The 22,127-nt window shown below is 36.6% G+C and overlaps 2 protein-coding genes across 2 annotated transcripts; one reads left to right on the forward strand and one right to left on the reverse strand.

Annotated features, from left to right (window-relative positions):
• Positions 1 to 1,871: 1,871 nt before the first annotated feature.
• LOC121386333 (PIH1 domain-containing protein 2-like) lies at positions 1,872 to 9,078 on the reverse strand. The gene is made up of 5 exons (XM_041517201.1): positions 8,986 to 9,078; positions 6,781 to 7,002; positions 5,297 to 5,420; positions 4,203 to 4,777; positions 1,872 to 3,044 (listed from the first exon to the last, which is right to left on the reverse strand). The coding sequence occupies exons 2-5, from the start codon at positions 6,973 to 6,975 to the stop codon at positions 2,907 to 2,909; spliced, it is 1,032 nt and encodes a 343-aa protein (XP_041373135.1). The 5' UTR covers positions 6,976 to 7,002; positions 8,986 to 9,078; the 3' UTR covers positions 1,872 to 2,906.
• Positions 9,079 to 9,387: 309 nt separating this feature from the next.
• LOC121386332 (uncharacterized protein NKAPD1-like) lies at positions 9,388 to 21,100 on the forward strand. The gene is made up of 5 exons (XM_041517200.1): positions 9,388 to 9,479; positions 12,910 to 13,004; positions 14,836 to 15,068; positions 17,692 to 17,787; positions 18,719 to 21,100. The coding sequence occupies exons 2-5, from the start codon at positions 12,939 to 12,941 to the stop codon at positions 19,512 to 19,514; spliced, it is 1,191 nt and encodes a 396-aa protein (XP_041373134.1). The 5' UTR covers positions 9,388 to 9,479; positions 12,910 to 12,938; the 3' UTR covers positions 19,515 to 21,100.
• Positions 21,101 to 22,127: the final 1,027 nt, after the last annotated feature.

Here is a 22,127-nt window from a genome sequence, read left to right on the forward strand (position 1 = left end):
AAGGTGATCGCATAGTAAGCACGTTGACAGAGAAAAATATCACCAGAGATGTAAATTGTTGTTCAACAACACCAAGTTGGAAAGGGCCCAAAAGAGAGCGTCTTCTACTGGTGCTGAAGAGATCCGTATCAAGAGGCCAAGAACACACTAGCCTTCGCAGTCTGTGTGCTTTATCTGTGAACGTGAGAGTGCAACGACCGCCTTAAGAGAAGCGATGGCAATGAAAGTGAATGACAGGCTTAATGAATGTGGTAGGAATCTAAGCAACGAAAAGCTCACTGCAAAGCTTAGTGTCGGGGATGCTGTTGCACAAGAATTTAAATACCACCCTGCCTGTCTAATAGGACCGTACAACGGAGAACGAGCCCATGTCAATGCCCTCGAGTATGAGCAGAACCCCATAAGCTCAGCCAGTCAGAAGTTGTATTCCTTTGCTATGAACAACATTGACCATAATCCTGCAGCAACTATGGCAAATACGTCCTTTCATGGTATAAGTATGTCCATGTTCCAACATCCAAGCCCCGATAATGCAGGCGAGATAAGGCCACCACTCCAATTTTCAGACAAAAGAGCAAAGAAAATTCTTGAGATTCCTGAATCCATCTTCAACATCTAACCTGCTTTCTTCATTAAAACAACCCAGACGACAGTACTGTATTCAGTCTATCTTTGCCAGACCCCACAGTATTCAGTAAACACTTCGCACCCGACTATGACTGGCTGGCGAGGTTAGCCTAACCCAAAAGGTTGACGATTCTGCCAGCATAACATGGTCATCTCACCATGCATCCCAAACAAGGAGCCATAGTTTTGATATTAGCATTACACCACTGCTTCCCCCTCCTCCGAGACCAAGCCCATTCTGTTGCGACAATAAAGCATCTCATGGACAAAGTTAGTGATACAGTAGCATTCCTGAATCCAGGGCAGACACCAGTCCTAACTGCTGACCAGCTACTCTATACCCTTGCTAAGCAGATCCAATGGCACTGGCCGGATCATTATGGAGAAGACAATGATCATGTTCAGAATTCTACATATTGAAATGACAGCATTGATGCTACTCAAAGCCAGCGGATGGACAAGTGCCCTTGTTGAGGCTGGTGTAGCCTCACCTAGTACTGCAATCTGGTGATTCCATATCAAGCTGCTGAAGTCGTTGCTTGTCAGAGACGGACTAGATCTGCAAATTTGAATATAACTGGAAAATGGCTACCATCTTGGAATTTTAGGTAATTATTTTAGCACCATTTGATTAGGCGTAATCTAAAACATAAGAAACTACACCAAAATCTCCTTAATCAGACAACCCAATACATTTCTATGAGAAAATGTATAATTTAAAGATCCAGATGACAGCCATCTTGGAAAATAGCCGCCATTTTAAAATGTCAAGTGGCTAGGACCGTTTTCTTGTCAAGTGACCCATGGAGACGGCTCATACCAATTTTCATGCTTGTATCACCAACTGAACGATTCTGCCCAAAACCACTCTTATCCTCTCCACTATATACAGTGAAACCTGTGACCTGGGGAAAATAAATGAAAAATGTACACATGACTGTGGGGCGGCCTGAAGTGCAGGAACCGTAGCAAGTGCTACATGTGCTACTAGAATAAACCGGCTCTGGTTTTACTGTACTTGTAAAGTGGACTCTGTCCACATTGGATTGAAGGTGGGATGGGGCTGGTACATAGAGTATCAGACCAGACTGATGTCGGCCAAGTTATTGTCACTGGACACAACTCTTCAGATTGCGTCGGTTTAAACAGAAATCCAGATAACCTAAATGTTGGTTGGGAAGAGTCCATTTGTTATTGATATGTTGTATCCATAACCGATTACAAATTAGAGAAAACAAAACAAGTCGCTGTATTAATTTTTATCAAATTCTGTTTAAAATACTTCCAAAACAACTCGTGGTAGCAGGCATTAGCTGATGGGTGTTGGGACATAGCCCAGAGGTAAAGTGGTTAGTCTGCGATCGATCCTTATTGGTGGGTCCATTGGGCTATTTCTCATTCCAACCACTACTCGTATATCAAAGGTCATGGTGTGTGCTATCCTGTTTATGGGTGCATACAATGTACCATGTTTCCTTTCTAAGAATATATGTCCAAAAAATACCAAATGTTTGACATCCAATAGCCGATGATTAATAAATCAATGTGCTCTAGTGGTGTTGTTAAACAAAACAAAGTTTAGCATTAGCTGATGAAGAATGGACACAGTGTATATTGAAATTGTTCCCATGCAATGTCAGGGTTAAAAAAACAGGTCGAAATTCTATTGTCCCGACTAGTTTTTGCCTGTTGATGTCGCCATGGGTCAGGACATGTTTTTGCCTGCCGACCCTTCTGATAATTGATTATAATTTATTATCATGTTTTGTCCGGTAGGTTTCGTTTAGGTCTGGGAGAATTTGTAGCTTGCCGGACCGAATGTCTGGCTGAAATTTCAGCCGATTTTGATTCCTGTAAAATTTACACCCAATAATTTTTCTTATATATGATTCATGAAAATCCATGGAATGAAAACATTATTAACACTGTGAGGACGTGTTACTCTTTACAAATAACACGGGGCTAGCTTTGGGGGGTGTAGAAAATTTCGTCAAATTGTCCATTACACTCCATAAACTGCAGAAACTCACCATTATTTTCAATGAAATATCAATCATTACATGAAATTCTTTTGCCAAATTAAAATAAAATTTGCCAGTTGTGTTTAAAATTTGCAATTGGTGAATTTGGCGAGTGCCAAAGCTAACCCTGCAACAGGTTGTGATAACATAAAAAGGATAAAGAGTTTTATGAATGAAACAGTCTGATCGTTACTGTTTGCACTGATACATAGCAGTGATGGACATGCAATGGTGTTTGTTTTTACTCTACACAGTCTGTTATCTGAGGACGGGCATTCTTAATGTCAGTGTCGAATTCTTCTTGTTGAATTTAGCAGTGGAATCATTTTCTTTGATGATTCGGGGCAACTTCACGTAAAGCTCGTACTTTGTTGGAACATTCATGGATATGTCATCCTGAAATATAAAAAATAAATAAAATAATTTTCCAATCTAAGACCATGCATCAACAGTGTTCGAGATTAAAAAATTTGGGCATTATCCCAGTTGGATACTAACATTTCAAAATCTGGTATCCCCCCTAAGAATTTAGTATCCCACTTAAATGAAATTCATAAATAACATTGTAACAAACTTGGACGACACTGTTCTCGTTCCCAGTCTATTGCTACGCTGCAATCGAAATCGCGAATTTATGAAATTCGCAATCAAACGGAATCGGCAAAAAGATTTGCTGCATCTATTGTGCCATTCCCAGTCTATTGTTACGCTGCTATTGTTCCAGTGTAGCATTAGATTGGGTACGAATTGGGGGAGATATTGTTATGGCATAGCATTAGACTGGGTACGAACTCAAAAATACTGTTACTCAACTTCACCAGTAAATGATGACTTTCACTGTTTCAGCGAAAAATTAAAACGCAGAATTAAAATAACTCAACAACATTATATGGTAACCTGGTGGGATACTGGGTTACTGAAGTATGGTATCCAAAATTAAATTCTGGGATATCGGGATACCGTTAATCTCGAACACTGATCCAAGTACCATGGCATTGGATATACCTCAAGTCGTTAATGATGTCACAAATATGCGATTTGTTTGGCACTGATATACTGTTGAATACTAGACCCATTCATTAGCACAGTTTGGGCCCGATACCAGATATTTTCCAACATAATTGTTAGTTGCACCCAAAAGAACCAATACCTGAATGAATGAATGAATGTATGAATGAATTAATTAATTACAACCCAACACAAAAATACACATGGCTATTTGTTATCAAACAAAAGTAAGTACAGTGAAACCGGTCTAAACCAGATCATGCTGGGTACCTAATATATATCCCATTTAGACAGAATCAGGTGTTTAGAGGATCACATTTTCTAATTTAGAAGATTCTAGATCATAACACTTGGCCGTTTTTTACAGGATTCTGGTAAATCAGGGTCCAGTTTAAACAGGTTTCACAGTATATAAATATGATTGCTGATATTAAAACAAATTATTATATAATATGCAACCCAATAACTGAATGAATATATTATTGACAGGGTGTTACTGAACATTCACTGATACTTGTTACCTAGCAATGAGTCGTAACTACGTACCTCGGATATATCGAGTTCACATTCTGCTACGCTGTGCACGTTTGGCAGCATGATGTTGAGTACCAAGACATCTTCCTGTGAGGCATCGCTCTTCACACAGCTCAGTTCATGTTTCGGGACTGGCAGTCTCTGTGACGTGTTTATCTCCTCAATCAAAACTGACTTCCCAGCACCGTTCGTTGATAACACACTGATGTCTGGTCGGGTGGTAGACTGTGTTCCTGACTGGTTGTCACTGACTGCTATGTTTTTCAACTGATTAAGTAAAGAATCTTTCGCACCAGCTGCCAACGGGCCGCATGATTTTTCAAGCTCATCGAGATTATTTTCAAACTGCTTGTCCGAACTCTTGTTTTTGACTGCGAAGCTTGCATGAATGTCACTTAAGTCACCTTTATACAAAATGGAATCGTCGAGAATCTCGTAAATTCGTGAAATTTTCACCTTTTGCTGCTCTTCAATGTAATCCATAGAAAGCTGAATTAAAGTGTCACGATCTGCAGGGTTTTCGGAATTTCTACCAAACTTCTCGATGATGCCCAAGTTGAAAGCAACGGAGATGGTAGTAAATGTTCCTAAAAATATAAATAATAAAAATACTGTACACAGTATGCACAGAGGCTCAATAATCTGTCACTGTCGAAATGGTGAGCTAGAAATGTTAAGTATACACAGAGACTGTCCATCTTTTGAGGTACTAAATGACACAGATTTAGAAAATAATTAGCTAATGACGTAGGATATCGGCTTAATCCTGTGAAGATAAGAATTCGGCCTCAACAGGATAAAGCTGATATCCTATGTCATTAACTAATTTTTATTTTTATCCTGCAGTAAATAAAAATGAGGGGGGAAAACTATTATTTCTGTTATTTCCACCCATACGCCTATTAAAATATAATGGAACCACGACCTAAGCCTCAGCTAAATACAAGATGAAATGATCATACATAATCTGTCTCTTGAAAAATGACCTACGAGGTTTTTGATAATTTTAGCAGATGAATTTTAATTTTACATGCTACATGTAGATCTAAAACATTTTTGCTGGCCGCTATTTCTAGCCCTGCCACGTGTTTCTCAAACATCATTACCACTTTGATCCTGGACTGTCTGTAGAGAAGTGCCCATCACTGATACTGGCTCCTCCTCACTCTTCGGGGGCGGAATTCGCTTCCAGCCACACACGTTGATGTACATAGTCACTGGCAGCGGTTTCTGTAAGAAACATAAACATCACATCTCTCGTAAACATTTTCAGACCACAAATCCCACTGTGTAATTATTTCCTTCAAAGTCAAAATTAGACGTTGGGATGACCCAAACTTAAATGTAATAAGACTTCAGGATGCAACAAACCAACAACATTGTACAAATATTTCTGGCTAAATTATACTTTGTTGCATCAAATACTAATTTCTTTAATTATGGTTACATGAACCTTATAACCAGTGTTAATTTAATGCTTCAAGTAGATATAAATAACAGATATGATCCGGGTTAAAAAAACCTAGGAGACCAGTGTACAGTAATAATCTCCTTTATGTAAGATACAAAATGCTATATTTATGTTTGTTTGCACTTGATTTGTGAAAAAATTCAAACACCGATAATGCATAATAATTACTTCTTATTTTTTAAATCATTAAAAACTATTATTTAAACTATTAATACACTTTAGAATGACCAAAAAAAAGAAAGAAAAAAATTAAAACGCACCAAGGGTGTTATTCCAATCCATAAAAAAGGAATAAAGCTATTACAAGAAGCAACTCGTCAGCCTCTGAGTATACCGGTAATTGCCTAACTTATTTTTAGAGCTTTTAAAATAACACCGGATTTTTATATCAACAAAAATGAATTCTTAAAAAATTACTTTTTTTGTTCTTGTTCAAATAATCTTTATTTTTATTGATATAAAAATCTGTTTTTTTTTCATTTTTCTCAAAAAACAAGTCCGGCAATTTTATTAATAAGCAGAAATTTTGTCCACCGGACAAGGATATCCCGAAATCTACTCTAATATTTTTTTTATTTTTTATATGTCCAAATATATGGTTTGTTTTATTTAAATGCAATGACAATGTTTTTACTTTTTCAAAATAAAACTCCTTTTAACAAAATTTTCATTTGTTCACTGGACAATGAATGAATGAATGAATGTTTAACGACACCCCAGCATGAAAAATACATCGGCTATTGGGTGTCAAACCATGGTAATGCAAAAAATAAAGTGATGATCAACATCAACACAAAAACTCAAGATTTAAATAAAAACACAGAGTAAAGAACTGTGCAAAAATACAAATATCACAGGTAGATAATGACTTTTACTCAAAATTTTAATTGTATCCTGAAGAAAACAAGGGGATTTGTGCTGCATTGGCCATTCTCAAAGAGAATGTTACACCCCTGCACTACGGTGAGGTTACAGCACGCGCAGGGGTGTTCACTGGACAAACACTGAGGTACATTGTGTTTATCCAAGCAGGTTTTCACCTGTCATGACAAACGGACAAGTGTTTATTTCAAACACTGACTAAGAGACTGACAAAATGCTGAAATGAAAGTACCCTACCAGTAGGTTTGTTTTGATACACATGTGAGGTTGCGGTGGCGCCATCTGTTCTCGACCTTCCTGCAGCTGTTTGTTGATAAACTCTCGATATGCCTGTGGGTTACTGGTTGCCATTTCGTCCAACATAGTCCACATGTGTTGTGCCTGATGCATCATGGACTCTGTGTCGTATTTTCCCGAAGACATCTGTTCCATTATGATGTGCTTCACTAAATATGGATTCTGTAAAAACTGACTTCGTTAATCTCTATTCTTTTCCACAAATATGCTTTATAAAGACACTGAAAATGTTGTGTGGTTAAACCTGTATTTTGGAACATTATGGAATTCAAATATTCACAAATCATGAAAGAAATAGCAAAAGACATAACCCTATATAAATCTGTCTTTTGAAAAAATTTAGCAGGTGAATTTATATTTAGCAGTAAAAAAAACTGCTTTTCACTTACCGCAGGCCGCTGTTGTGAGCCCTGCTAGAATTATTATGAATTTATGTAGTTTTGGACACTGAATATTCTTTTAGCATTTTCAAAATTACTGATAACATTACGATATGTTTATAACTGTAGTACTAGCTTGAGTACTCTGACTGTAAGAGAGCTAGACGGACATTTGGACAGTTATACGCTCTCATTACAGTCCGATACCAACCTATGTATTTTTTTGGCAATTCCTGACAACCAAAAAGTTGGCAAAGATTCCAGCTCTAATACCACACCAATCCTATGTTTGACGTCAAATACCTTTACATCGATCATTTTCGAGTTAACTGATAAAAAAAATATGCACATATTAATCACTAATACACATAATACAGAAAGAAATCCGACAGCACCCACATTCAGCTACGCTTCGTGACACTCCGTCGCCATAATTACAAAGCTTGGCGATCTATTTCGAGACGTAGAAACATTTTTATCCTCGAAACATTCTTTACAGCATGCATATTCCATCGCAGAAACACAAAACGAAACTAATCCATGTTGTAACGTCGCTTGGTATGAAACGACCCCTGTAACTGCTGCACAAGGCGGAATCGCCCAGTGGGCGATCACGTGATTTATGTCTCGAAATAGATCGCCGAGCTTTGTAATTATGGTGACGGAGTGTCACAAAGCATAGCTGAATGTGGGTGCTGTCGGATTTCTTTCTGTAGTATGTGTATTAGTGATTAATATGTGGATTTTTTTTTATCAGTTAACTCGAAAATGATCAATGTAAAGGTATTTGACGTCAAACATAGGATTGGTGTGGTATTAGAGCGGGAATCTTTGCCAACTTTTTGGTTTTCAGGAATTGCAAAAAAAATACATAGGTTGGTCTCTGACTGTAATGAGAGCGTATAACTGTCCAAATGTCCGTCTAGCTCTCTTACAGTCAGAGTACTCGGACTACTGTAGTACTAGAAACTTGACAACCCTATCCGAAATCAATGACTGTGTTTTGGATAGCCTGGGTGTCAGGTTGTCCTTGTAGCGGTTGTCTTAGTCAGTAGCATGAAAGTTTAATGTTAACAGTGAACCCAAAAATAATCGGTTGTACATGTACAACAAGAGGACTTGTTGAGCTATTATCCGTCCTATCCTCTTACAATTTTTTTTTTGTTGTAAATAATCTGTTTGGTTTGATGTAAGAATTTTTTTTAAAGTGATTTGGAAATAACCAAAAAAGACTATTTTTATTTGCACTTTAAACACCAATCAGTTCAGATATAAATAATTTGGAGTAAATTCTATAGTATGAAAAAAGGTGTTCCCTGTGGGAAGGACTATGGGGTTAAATTTGTAGCCTAATAGTTATTTAGTATTTACCTTTAAAATATATTTTAAAATTTGGTTGTGCAATATTACTAGCACTATGCCAGTCTATGGCATGGGCATGGTAGGTAGAAGTGTCCATATACCAATTATGTTGGCCCTCTCCCTCCCTCTCTCTCTCTCTCTCTCTCTCTCTCTCTCTCTCTCTCCCCCCCCCCCTCTTTTCTGTCTGTCTCTCTCTCTCTCTGTCTTTTTATTTCGCTAAAATTAAATAATATAGCAACGCTCTTGTCCCAACTATACCACGATAATACAGTGATCAACAATATATTTGCCAAATAATTACGAATTTCAGAGAAAAAACAAACTTTACGGAGTAATATTTTAAATATAAACTACATATGATATTCATATATGTCTAACATTTATATTGCAAACCAATACACACCAGAAACAATACACTGTCTAAAAGAAGTTCTAAGCCGCTACGACAAAATAAGCGTCCTTAGTTTCGCACGTCCAATAAAGATGCACATTCTTGATGACGTTTATAGACGGAAGTGACAGAACCAAGAAAAGTAGTACCAGACTTTTTGCCCCCAAGCCAGTTCGCCCCCAGCTATTTGTGGAAGAGTGTTAAAAATAAATTTCAAACGAATAGAACTGCTGGATAAAAAAAAATAGTTTATTTATTTTGCTGTTGTTTGGTTCAGGAATTTTAAAATTTTCGTTTTTGTTTCTTTAACAAAGACAACATTTCAGTAGTGACATTACATATATCAGATTCCGGTCCGGTCCGCGTTTTACAAACACCCCTATATTCGAGAAACATATTTTGATGACGTTTATAGACGGAAGTGACAGAACCACGAAAAGTTATAGATTTATTGTTACGGAAAGCTTGCTCTTTTGGAGTCATTGTACTGTAGTTTTTCTGTCCAGGTAGATTCCGTTCATATGCCAGGGGCGGCACAGTGAAAAAAAAGTACAGGGCACAATATTTTACTAGTTCGAACGGACGTAGAAACTAAGAAAGTACTGACGTCATTAGTTCATCAAGATTAACTTGCTTGCACTTACAACCGTGTCCGGTGTATCGGCGCGTCCGGTGATTCGGCGCACTTGGTATTTTGCTTGAGTATGCTTAACAAGTTGTCATGTTGTCGGAGTTTTTAACGAATTAAAGTTCAATTCCTTTTTCAATGGTTAATCAAGTATCAACATATTTATTGTTAAGGGTGCAATTAATTTTTATTTTTTTTAGAATTATCAATAATTATATAATAATTTCAAAATAAATCATTCACCTGTTTTCGTGTTTATAAACGCGAAGTAGGTCATCCTTATTGATAGGCTATTAATTAAGAATGTTAAAACCAGTCTGAAAACACCTTTCCCGCATTTTAAAAATTATAGTAAACAGTATAAATGTAATTATTTTTGTTCGGTTATTTTTTTATTTAAACCGAAAAAGAAAACACAGGAAAATGCAAATAAAACGAAAATTTTACACCTTAATTGACAGTCATTCCAGTTGACAATTGTCACATTGTTATAAAAAATAAAAGCGAAATAAGATCCACGTGTGTGCACAATCTACCCGAGAAAAATAAAATCCATGTAGGCATCTTATTCTTAGCTATGCATGACAATGAACATGTATGCATCTGCAGTACTGTGCCACTCAAGAAAACGATTCCGAAACTGATCATGAGATGGGTCATATGTGATCGTTCATTTTCATAGTAATATTTTTAACAAGACAAGACAAAAAAAAGTACTAAAATAATTCTGGTACAATAGTGTAGCGTTTATGGGCTAAAATTGAGGTCATGGGCGGTTTATAAATAGCGGGGTCAACGATCTACATCTACTGCACCGAATCACCGGACATGCAAATCATTTTGGATACAAGCGGGTGCCTATATTTATGCACCATTTTAAAATGTTTATTTACTACAGACATAAAACAGTTTGCAGTGTATTTCAGATTATGCACTTCTTCATTGGTGAGAGACGCATTTCATTAAATATTTTACAATGTTCACATAGAAAATGGTCCTTGAAAGCTTAGGTGCGCCGATACACCGGACAGCACTGTATAGCCAAAGTTAATCTTGATGAACTATGACTTCATATGCGCCCTGCACTAAATATTTCACGAGAACCGTTGGTCTGTTTGTGTGTCAGTTATGCAACTTTAAAAGGGCATGAGTTCCTTATTTTCCCCATAATGATTTTAAAGAAATATTTGTTAGAATTAGTTTAGGGTTAGGGTTAGCGATAGTTATATAAAATATCTTTTAAAACGATTTGTTCTATAAAATCAACATAATGTTTGAGTTCAAATCCAGGCCTAGCACTACGTCGTTTGTAGTAGTGGGGAAAATACGGAACTCTTTCCGTCACGTGCACTGACTTCCAGTTACCTAAGATTTTGAAATATTGTCCTTCAAAATAGTGGTACGGCTCGAAGTTGCCAGACTACTTTCAAAATAGCTTTTCACACATACAACAAATACAACACGCAAAAATAAAATTAAAAAGTGGTACGGCCATGGCGATACAGGCCATACCCTCTGAGCCGCCCCTTAATACATGATAGTCTGAATGGAATGTAGCAAATGTGTGGATTATTTATTGGGTCTGTATTGGACCGATAATATTTACACTTTTCTAAACAATGTAATGATTCTGTTGAGTTTTTTCTTTTCTAACGGTTCCAGTTACTATCTTGATATTATTTATTGTGCATGTTTCTATGATTCATATGGAAAGTAAATGATTGAATTATATTACAGCATTAAAGTTAACAAATATTTGGTGAAATTTGCTAATTCAGGGTCGTAGCTAGGATTTTTTGTTTGGGGGGGGGGGGCAACTGAGTAGTTAATAGTCTAAAACTCCTTAAACGGTTAAGAAGATAATTTTTCTATAATTTTAGCTACGGCGCTGTAATTACTGGCTGTATTGTGAAATACTGTGAACCGGGCTATCCCAGAAACAGGTCTATTTACATTTGACTTGTTTTAAGAAATCTGCACACATGCGGACCTTGACATCGGAATACTTTTATTGAATTGACAAACAAACTGCAAATGAGAAAAAGGCATAAAAAATATTTTTATGCAGAGGGAAATGTATAGGCAATTATGCACTTCTACAGTGTAACACTATATTAAATGATGTGCAGTATTAAATAAACCTAAATAAGCAACAGTTTTACAAAGCTGTCATTGTCGGTCTGTTGCATGGTCTACTTCCTAGAATTACTGCATAAGAGTTTTGGTGAGGTCACTTGACACGTGTCGTTTTTTATAAACAATAGTCCAGTTTATGGGAGGATCTGAGGGATGTCAACAGACAACGGCTTGCATTTAATCTCTTCACAACAGAAACTGACATGGTTATATACATGTGTTATTTGATTTCCATAGTAAATTGAACAGGGTAAAACATTATTTCATCAAATCGATCATACATTACAAAGCATGTGGATAGAAACCATTTCTTGTCAGGATTTCTGCCAGAGGATAAAATGGGTATGGTGTCATACTCCAAACAAATTTGCAGATTTTATTTTTTTAAGTTAACTTTTTAAAAAATTTAATTATTCTTATCATTACTGTATGATTTGCTTAACTCTAACCCTAAACGTAACCCATTTTGTTTCTGGGGGAGGGCCCCATGTCCTGTGTTGACTGTGGTTGCATTCAATTCCATAGCGCCATACCCAAAAATTTCTTTCTGGCAGAAACACTGCTTGTTAATAGGCCGGTTCACGGTTACTCGAGGATATACCAGCAGCATGCTGTAATGAAACAAAATTGAAAATGAACTTAGACCATGTTACATATTTGAATATTATCTATATGTTACGTATTCGAAACTCTGTTCTGGTACAGAGAATGTGTTCCTAAAGATTTTGAAGAGGTGACTATGTTCCCACTGTCAAATCCAACACTATAGTGGTGTAGCGAGAACTGGTTCTCAGCCGTTTACAAATGCAGTTTCAAATAATCTGAAAGGTGGTGTTGTACCAAAAATCAGGGCTTGAACTTAACAACAGCACCGACAGCAATGGCCGTCGTTGAGATATAAATTGCCATAGGTGGAGAGCATCACCGATGGCACAACAGTGCCATCGGTAAAGTTCCTCAAAATTGGCAAAATGTGTACATTAACTGCCAATATTTAACAGTTGCATGTTTGAAATGTCTACATACAACAAAATAACCTTTCAGTCATGTTTATTTGCTGCAAATGTCACTTTAAAAAAATATTGCCATACGCAGGCTCAAAATTCTATTAAAAATTGCCGTGGGAGACAAATTCTTAAGTTCGAAAATAATATAAGATTATTTTTTTTCAGAAGTAATTTCATCCCCTCCATGCTGCAAGATGTTTTCCACCATTACAAAGACGATGTTGAAGAATGTCATAAGACACACAGACACACACAACAGGGCAAGTAACCAACAGTGGTAGAAATCTAAAAATATTTCTATTAGCCTGGAAGACTGGTAGCCTATAAAGGTTACTGGTCTCATGGAAAAGAAGAAGTTTGTTTTGTTTAACGACACCACTAGAGCACATTGATTAATTAATCATCGGGTATTGGATGTCAAACATTTGATAATTCTAACACATAGTCATCAGAGGAAGTCTGCTACATGTTTCCTAATTAAGCAAGGGATCTTTTATATGCACTTTCCCACAGGCAGGGTAGCACATACCATGGCTTTGATGTACCAGCCGTGGTACACTGGCTGGAATGAGAAATAGCTCACCAATGGGCTCACCGACGGTGATCTATCTCAAACCAACCACGCATCAAGCGAGCGCTTTATCACTGGGGCTACATCTCGCTCCTCCTGGAAAAATTACCATAAAAATTACCATAGAAATTACCATAAAAATTACCATAGAACCATAAGTGACTTATTGATATGTAACATATGTACTCATCCCCAACCAATTCTTCCTGATCCCCCCCCCCCCCACTGGACAATTGTTAGTTTCTAGTCTTTACCAATGTAGGCAATTAATATTTATTTTATATGTTTAGATTCTTGTTATAGTTTTAATTCTAAAAATAATTATCCTAAAAGTCAAGAGAGGATTCCTTTACACACTTTAAAATACTGTTATTTATATTATTTGGGAGCAGATATAGCTCACAGTGGTATATCCCAGATAGTAGTAGTAGCACTCCACAGTTAATATATTAAAACGACCTTGTCGTGTTAGGGGAGGTCACACTATTACTCCTTGAGATTGGTTCAAGAAGAGTCATTTTTAGCTGCCCTTAGTACGTATGAATTTATGTGCAATCAATATGACGATGTCTTAAATGGCTGCCCATAATATAAGCTAGGGGAGCCGTTAATCACGGCTCACGCTGGAATGAATTTTGATTCAGCCAATTTTGAGATATGTAGAGTATTTCTTTAAGAATGTAATAAAATGTGGTTAACTTAAGGAACATTTTAGTAGCTAAAAACTAAATATTGTAGCCACTTTGTATAAAAATGAACAATTGGCTAATTTGACAATAGACAGGGTGAACCCAGTTTAATTACTTCATTAAATTGTTTTCACAGTGAGGTCTCGGGGTTAGCTCTGGCACTCGCCAAATTCGCCAATTGAGAATTTTAGAAATTGGCAAATTTTATTTTAATTTGGCAAAATAATTTCATGTAATAATTGATATTTTGTTAAGAAAATAACTGGGTTTTAGCAAATTTTTAACTTTAAATAGATAATCTGGCAAATTTGTCTTCTCGCCCAGAACTAGCCCTGGGTCTGCAGTAAAGATCTTGACGTGTGTTGTTTTGTTTAAGGAAGGACGGAAGGAAATGTTTTATTTAACGACGCACTCAACACCTTTTATTTACGGTTATATGGCGTCAGACATGTGGTTAAGAACCACACAGATATTGAGACAGGAAACCTGCTGTCGCCACTTCATGGGCTACTCGTTTCGATTAGCAGCAAGGGATCTTTTATATGCACCATCCCATAGACAGGATAGCACATACCATGGTCTTTGATGTACCAGTCGTGGTGCACTGGCTGGAACGAGAAATGGCCCATTGGGCCCACCGACAGGGATTGATCCCAGACCAACCGAGCGCTTTACCATTAGGCTACGTCTCACCCCCTGGATGTTTTATTTAAGATAAAAATTAGATGCTTGACATTGAATGTGCAATAGTTGACAAGTCTGTTCAGCATAAACCCTGGCTGAGCCTAAAGGTAAACAAAATATTTTCAACATTCCTTTCCTTGTGTTCAGATTGTTGAGGAAACTGATATGTGGATGCATCTGGACCAGGTGAAGGACCGAGAGCGAGACCCACGACGGTCGTTCCTGTACGACGATCGTTACGATATGTCTAGAGATGACGGCCGCCGCGGGGCGCGCCGCGCACACATGGATGACGGGGACAATCGAGATGATGACGGGAAGAGAAGAAGTACGTACTGGCAACGTCAGCTACAGAAAGTCGAAGAGGCTGATCCAGATAGGTACAGTTCAAGGCTATATTCAGGGGTGGAAATAGATTTTTTTAAAATGAACACTTAGCATACACATAAATATGGCAGTGCCAGTCTTTTCCACAAACATCCAGTCAAAAAAGATATTACTTCTTGTTACTAAATATGATTGATTATGAATGAATGTTGGATGACATCAGCTATTAGGTGTCAAAAAAGGTAAGTATATGGAAACGAATGGTTAATTATTAAAAAAAAAAAAATTTAACGACACCATTAGAGCACATTGATTTATTAATCATTGGCTACTTGTGATTCTTTTATAGGAATCGTGTCACAGGCAGAACAACACATACCTGTCACAGTGCACTGTTTGGGACAGGACAAAAACCTAATAAAAAAAACCTACTGATTGAGCTAGATCCCACCCGTAATTGATTATATTAATATTTATGCATACTCTTAGCACCCCACCACCCTGTGGATTTTGTAAAAGAAACTTACATTCAGAAATAGCACCATTTAAATGCGCTCTCTCACAGATGGTTGACCTAATTATTGACCCAACACAGTATTATATGACAATATATACATTTGATTTGTACCTAAAAGTACTTTATTGAACCATCTTCATAACCACCATATCACACTTATTATTGATATTTTATAAAAAAATAATTGAATTATGGGTATGCTCCATAATTCTGAGAAAAATAATGGCTATTTGGAGAGCAGAGGTGTGACATGTTATTTTGAGTCACGTGACGGGCATTTCCTGAATAACCGTAGTGTGAAAACGATTTACCAAGCTCGTGTAATGAGAACGCTTGACTGTCCTATGCGACGTAGGGTAAATAGAAAAACAAAAACAATGAAAATAAGTTATTAAAAAATAATAAAACCATGTACTGAATGATAATAAGCGTATACATTAATTTATTTTAGTAACAGAAGCATGTTAAACGTCGACAATCCCGACTAGTTAGGCCTTTGCATCTATAGATAAATTTATTGTTAGTCATACGCGAAAAAATCTAAACATCTGGATCATGAACACCTTCATTTTCCACCATGTCAAATTCATTATTATGTAAAATATGCCATAACAGCTGACTTGGGATAGGAATTGTTACATTTTTAAAGAATACGCTGAACTAGACGATGTTTATATACGATGTGACTATATATACGAAGGCCGTGTATATAGCCTCTGCTAATGAGGGCTGGCTATATTCACAGCAAAAATGTATACAGGCTCTAAATAAGTATTTGATTAATCCATATTACTGAACCATCTCGAACAGGAGGAATACATACTAAGTGCTGTACGAACAGAGTCTTTTCTGAACAGGGGAGGGGAGTACATGAATTTAGCGGACCCTTTTGTGTACGTTTTCCATAGACATATGAATAGCGTAATATTGCCGGTACAGTACTAGCAAAATAAATAATAATTAAAAAATTTAATATTAATAATAATACACAATTATTATTATTATTATTATTATTATTATTATTAGCCTACTATTACCTTTTTGGGGTGTAGGGGGCGGTATTTTATCTGGGGGAGTTTTGGCTATAAAAATGCAAGATTAACGTGCGTGCACACATGCGCATACGCCTGCCATATGGTAGGCTGAACTTGTCCCTGCACATAGAACTGAATTCAACTGGGTTAAGTAATAATTCAATCTAATTAAAATTAGCTCCACTATTACATGTGGATCCAACAGCAGCCCGTTGGAGCTCATGTCCAGTTGACCTTTCATTCGATCAATCAAAACCTTGTAGAATCATGCCAGATTGGTAATAATTAAGCCAGCCTTTGGACGACAAAACATGCTACAGTACACTGGGGTTTTTTTACGCTATACATTAAACCGAATGACCACTTTGCGAACCAGTCAAAATAATTTAATAATAATAATAATAATAATAAATGGTGAGTTCATGTTCTGAATGTTTTTTTGGTTTTTTATTTCAGCGTATTCGCAATTATTTTCATTATGAAATTAATAATATATTTTTTTATTATTTGCCATGTATATAGCCGGCCCCCATTTGCCAAGTCTCTATACACGGCAGTCATTTATATAAAATTCAAAAATACATTATACAGTTGTCGTATATATAGCCTCATCACTAAGAGTTTTAACTTTTAAAAATGAAGCATGTCATGGAATTCCCTCGATCGTAGTTCAATTAAAATGTTTTGGATCATACAGTAACTAGGTTTGGTATTCCAAATGAATGTAATTTCCATTTATAATTCATATTTAGAGAAATAAGGCCCACTAAATCTGTGCTTGAGCGCCTTTAAAATTAATTTGTGGCTGATCACTTTTAGGAATAACAGACAATATACAGTGTGTAGATTTCATCTGCTAGAAACTTAAAAACCACAAGAGTATAAAAAACAAAATGCTCTAGAGATAAATTGAAGAATGAGGGAGAAAACATTTAGTAAATACTTAAAAATTTAGAAAACAGATATTTTATCAGATGATCGATGATGTAAATGTTTGGGGGTTTTCTTCACATAGTCGATTGTTTATTTTGTTTTAGATGGGGCCACAGATAATTGCTGATGAAAATGTTGGTTGGTTTTGTGTGTGTGTTTTTCACACATAGTTAAATGTTTGTTTTCTTTTAGATGGGGCCACAGTGGTTTTAAGGAGATGTATCCCGACAAGTTTAGAAGTGATCGCTCAGAGGAATCTGATGATTCTGTCAACACAAAGAAGAAAAGGTAAATACAAGGAAAGCTGTCTCAGGCCCTCTTTCCATTCAATATCTGTATTTTCGCAAACGGATTACTACAGAAAATTTGACACTGCAGAGGTGTGCTTTTAGGCCGTTAGTAAATATTTTGGGTTATGATGTCACCATGCTGTAAAAGTTGTGCATGGAGTTATCGGTCATCGATTGACAATTTTTCCAGTGCACTGAATAATAATACAGACCTTTCCCCAAGATATTTTTAAGGCGCTTATATTTTCACTATCAGTTTTGCAAGTGCCAGCTTTGTTGTCGGTGACAATTAGTAATCGACTGTTGTTAAACGAAAGGGTGCTGAGGGCCTTACACCTAATTAGGTATGAAGGACATGCTTCACCTGTTAGAAGTGTGAATACCTGTGTACTGTAAAGTTTTAAAAGTTGTTACAACCAACAGTTGATTGTCACATATAGCCAATTAAAGCGTAGAGGCAATTGATTTAAGGCCCTTACATGAAGCCAAAGCACTTACTTACACACCTAAGGAGTAGTGGCCCCCTACGCCATATACCTCTTGCGATGCCCCGTGGTATAGTGCTCACTTGATGTGTGGTCAGTCTGGGATCAATCCCCATCGGTGGACACATTGGGCTATTTTGTGTTCCATCCAATGCACCCTGACTGGTACATCAAAGGTCGTGGTATGTGCGATCCTTTCGGAGGATAAGTCCACGGAGGTATATCGATCCTATGATCTACCAATTGAGCTAGATCCAGCCCCTTAAATCAGTGGTACTGTGTTTGTCATTAATGTGTTTAATGAAACTTTTATTATTTGATTGCAGTTTCTTTGGCTAAGTCAAACTGAATTTTGCTAGATATTTTTAAACAAAACTTGTAAAATTACTATCTGATATTTTTCACACAGTTTTTAACACTGTCGCACATATTTCGCTTTTCTAGGAAGAAAGAAAAAAAGAAACGGAAACATAAAAAAGAGAATGGGGAGAAAAAATTGAAATCATACAAAAATAGGACTAAGTCTTCATCTTCTGATGAATCTGACGTGGATGGCGGTGAACGAAAATACAACAGATCTTCTAGTCAGTCAGACAGTCATAAACAAACGTACAGATCACGCAGAAGTAGATCTTCAAGTGACTCTGAAAGCAACAGTCACAAACGGAAGTATAAATCTGTGACTAACGCTGGACTGAATGAGGTCGAGCCCGATTTGTCATTAACACATGCACGAAATCGTAAACCAGAAGTGGCAGATTTTCAGTGGGTTAAAAAACCCAGAAATGTTAATTGTGAAAACCTGCACTCTCGTGATAAATCAGGGAAGTATTTCAAAGATGACTGTGAGAGAGGATTGTTTCTGAAATCAAACCATGTGATGACAACAGACAAACATTACAGTAGTAGGAGCTGTGGAGATGGGAAAGATGAAAGAAAAAGCAGAGACCAGTCACATGACGATAAAGTGAATGGTAAGAAAAGAAAACACGGTGACAAGTCTCATAGAGATGATGACGAGGGTTCAAGAAAGAAGAAACGGCATTCTACGTCTGATTCATCTAAACATCCGCAAGATTCTGTACATGATTCTCAGAACAGTGACAAGGATGAGAAACGGTCAAAGAAAAGTAAAAAATATGAAAATAAACATAAAAGTAAGAAGAAGCATAAACATTCTGCGGCACACAGTGATGAGAGTAGTGAATCGGACAGCGACAGACATTACAGAAAGAGATAACATCAAGATGGATTTAGTTACCAGGGCCCATATTTTCAAAGCTAAGCATTACCACCATATGCTATGGCGTGTGTTGTAGTGACGTTATAGCCTGTGGTGGCTTTATGATAACATAGCACTAAGATGGGTTCGATAATACATGTATGTAGCCAGTATGTCAGCAGACTTCTTAAGTTAATTGTTCTGATGAATTCCTCTTCAAATGGTCATAAGCAAATGTGTGTTGAGCTGTGGTTAGACACCACCATACAAGTAGATTTGCCCAGCTCATCCATCTTTGACGGTGATCCATGTTAGCGTAGCCCGGGGTACTTAAGGTTCGGGGGCCCCTCAACATAGAAATTAAATTACATGACAAATAAAACAATGAACTAATTTTATAATTATTACATTTTTTTTTATAAAGGAAGTCCTTAGTTTAGGGGGGCCCCTCTGGCAGGGGGTCCCAGGGCAATTGCTCCCTTATAAATCCGGCACTGTGTAGCCTCTACTCTTTGACCAATCCAGCTTGGGTGACCCTACTAGTAGATGAAGCTCTCGCTGCCGGTGCTGGTATAGCTCTCGGAGTCACTGCGACATATAAGCTACCTTACCACGTCAAGAAGTGGACCATGACATAGTTTCTGATACAGTGAATGTGACCAATTTTATACTTGTCCAGTTGTGATATTTTGGTGTATCATTTACTTTACTTTTTAACAATCATCATATCAGATTTTGAATACATTTTAATAAATTGTGCCATAACAAAAGTTAATTTAGAAATGTTGTTTAACCACCAAGTAGCAATAACTTCACTGTAACATTCACTGTGGATAATGATATATAAAATATTTATCTTTTTTTTTTTTTTTTGCTATTAATAAATTAACAATAAAGACATAACAGTAAAGACAATTATTTACTATTATGCCTTATGATTAAGGGTCACAACTGAAGCACAAAAATATTTTTATGTACATTTAAATTTTTTTAATGCATCTCTAGTTTTGCTACTTGGAATTATGCACCACTGAACATATCTGCTTCAGATTTTACTATTAAAGACATGAAAAACAACCTTTTATATTTTTAAAAGTTCTTTACAATTATTTGCCTCTTTTTGTGAAGATAGCCTATATACCTCTTGTACCAACCAAAACAAAATATGCAGCTGGCAAATAAAAACAAAAGAAGATAATCTGGATTTGCTAATTTTGTAAAAATATTATTGAAATTGCATGTACTTTTACTGTTTTAGTGTTGTGCTGTTAGTTTTATCCAGTCTTAATACTAGTTTAAGTTTTTAAAGTATATTTTATTAGATATACACAATATTTTTTTTTATTAAGAACAGATATTTTCATTTTCTTTGAGAAACAGTAAACTTGAAACATCATGCAATGATGGCATTCCTCATACGATGTTCAGCATTAAATTACAATGTGACGGTTTTCAATATTTGACCGTTGCATACTTCTGGTTCTCAATGATGTATGTGAAATGTATTCACATTTATTATGTTTACCAAATCTACTTTTACATTTTGCAGGATTCTGTTGAAGGTGTATAGCAAAATATTACTTCAAAATATATTCATTTATTAATTGGTCTTGTTTTCTTTAATGACACCATTGGAGCACATTTAGTAATCATCAGCTATTGGTAGTCAACATTTGATAATTCTGTTATATTTAGTTTCAATATTTGTTTACATAATTTGTTTCGGTTTTGTTTAACAACATCACTAGATCGCCCTGATTTATTAACCCTCCGCTATTGGATGTCAAACATTACGTAATTTCGACATATACTCATGATGATATAGTCTTAAAAGATCCTGCTATATTCGTCCATTAGTAGCAAGGGATCTTTTATATGCACCATCCCACAGACGGGATAGCACATACCATGACGCACTAGCTGGAACTGGTGGGGGATTGATCCTAGACCGACCGCACATCAGGTAAATGCTTTACCACTGGGCTATGTTCCACCCCTTTGGTCTATATAAAGAAAGGAATGTTTGACAATACTTTGACACATTTTATTTACACTTGGTCGAGTGAAAGATAAAAACTACTGCTGCTACACAGGTTACTTCTAATACTTGTACCAAAAAGGCACAAAGTATCTCTTGTATGCACTTTACAGTAGACAGGACAGTACTTACCACAGCCCTTGATGTACCAATCATGGGCCTTTCAGTCAACAAAAAGAAATGAAACCTATTACTCCTGAACAAACGGCAAGGGATCTGTCACATGCAGTTTTCCATAGGTTGGTTCACAGGTTGCTATGGTTACTCATTATATTACAACCGTGGCACACCCAGGGTTCTTGTTTGGAGCTCCTGTAGCCAGGATAGTATACTACTACAGCCTTTGATGTACCAGTCATGGATCACGGATTAGGACAGGACAGGAACATCACATTCACCACCACCACCCCTCGCCCAAAGTCCACTGAGGATTCTTGATCATGCAACCCATCATACCTCTACCACAGAATATCCTGCCCCCGATCATTTGGTAAAATACAGTAAGAATTATAATTTAAAGATATTTTTGTTACTGATTAAGGCACACAGGCTTCTGAGCAAAAGTTTGTTTGTTTTGTTTAACAACACCACTT

The sequence above is a fragment of the Gigantopelta aegis genome, chromosome 12 (genome assembly GCF_016097555.1).
Source record: "Gigantopelta aegis isolate Gae_Host chromosome 12, Gae_host_genome, whole genome shotgun sequence".
Taxonomy (NCBI): Eukaryota; Metazoa; Mollusca; class Gastropoda; order Neomphalida; family Peltospiridae; genus Gigantopelta; species Gigantopelta aegis.

Bases quoted from the DNA above. Each gene is read 5' to 3' on its own strand.
- LOC121386333 (XM_041517201.1), bottom strand. From the start codon at position 6,975: ATGGAACAGATGTCTTCGGGAAAATACGACACAGAGTCCATGATGCAT. The intron at 4,778-5,296 runs GTAATGATGTTT...TTATATTTTTAG, and splicing joins GACAGTCCAGGATCAAAGTG to GAACATTTACTACCATCTCC. The intron at 3,045-4,202 runs GTACGTAGTTAC...TTTATATTTCAG, and splicing joins GTGAACTCGATATATCCGAG to GATGACATATCCATGAATGT.
- LOC121386332 (XM_041517200.1), top strand. From the start codon at position 12,939: ATGTTTTCCACCATTACAAAGACGATGTTGAAGAATGTCATAAGACAC. The intron at 13,005-14,835 runs GCAAGTAACCAA...CCTTGTGTTCAG, and splicing joins ACACAGACACACACAACAGG to ATTGTTGAGGAAACTGATAT. The intron at 15,069-17,691 runs GTACAGTTCAAG...GTTTTCTTTTAG, and splicing joins GAAGAGGCTGATCCAGATAG to ATGGGGCCACAGTGGTTTTA.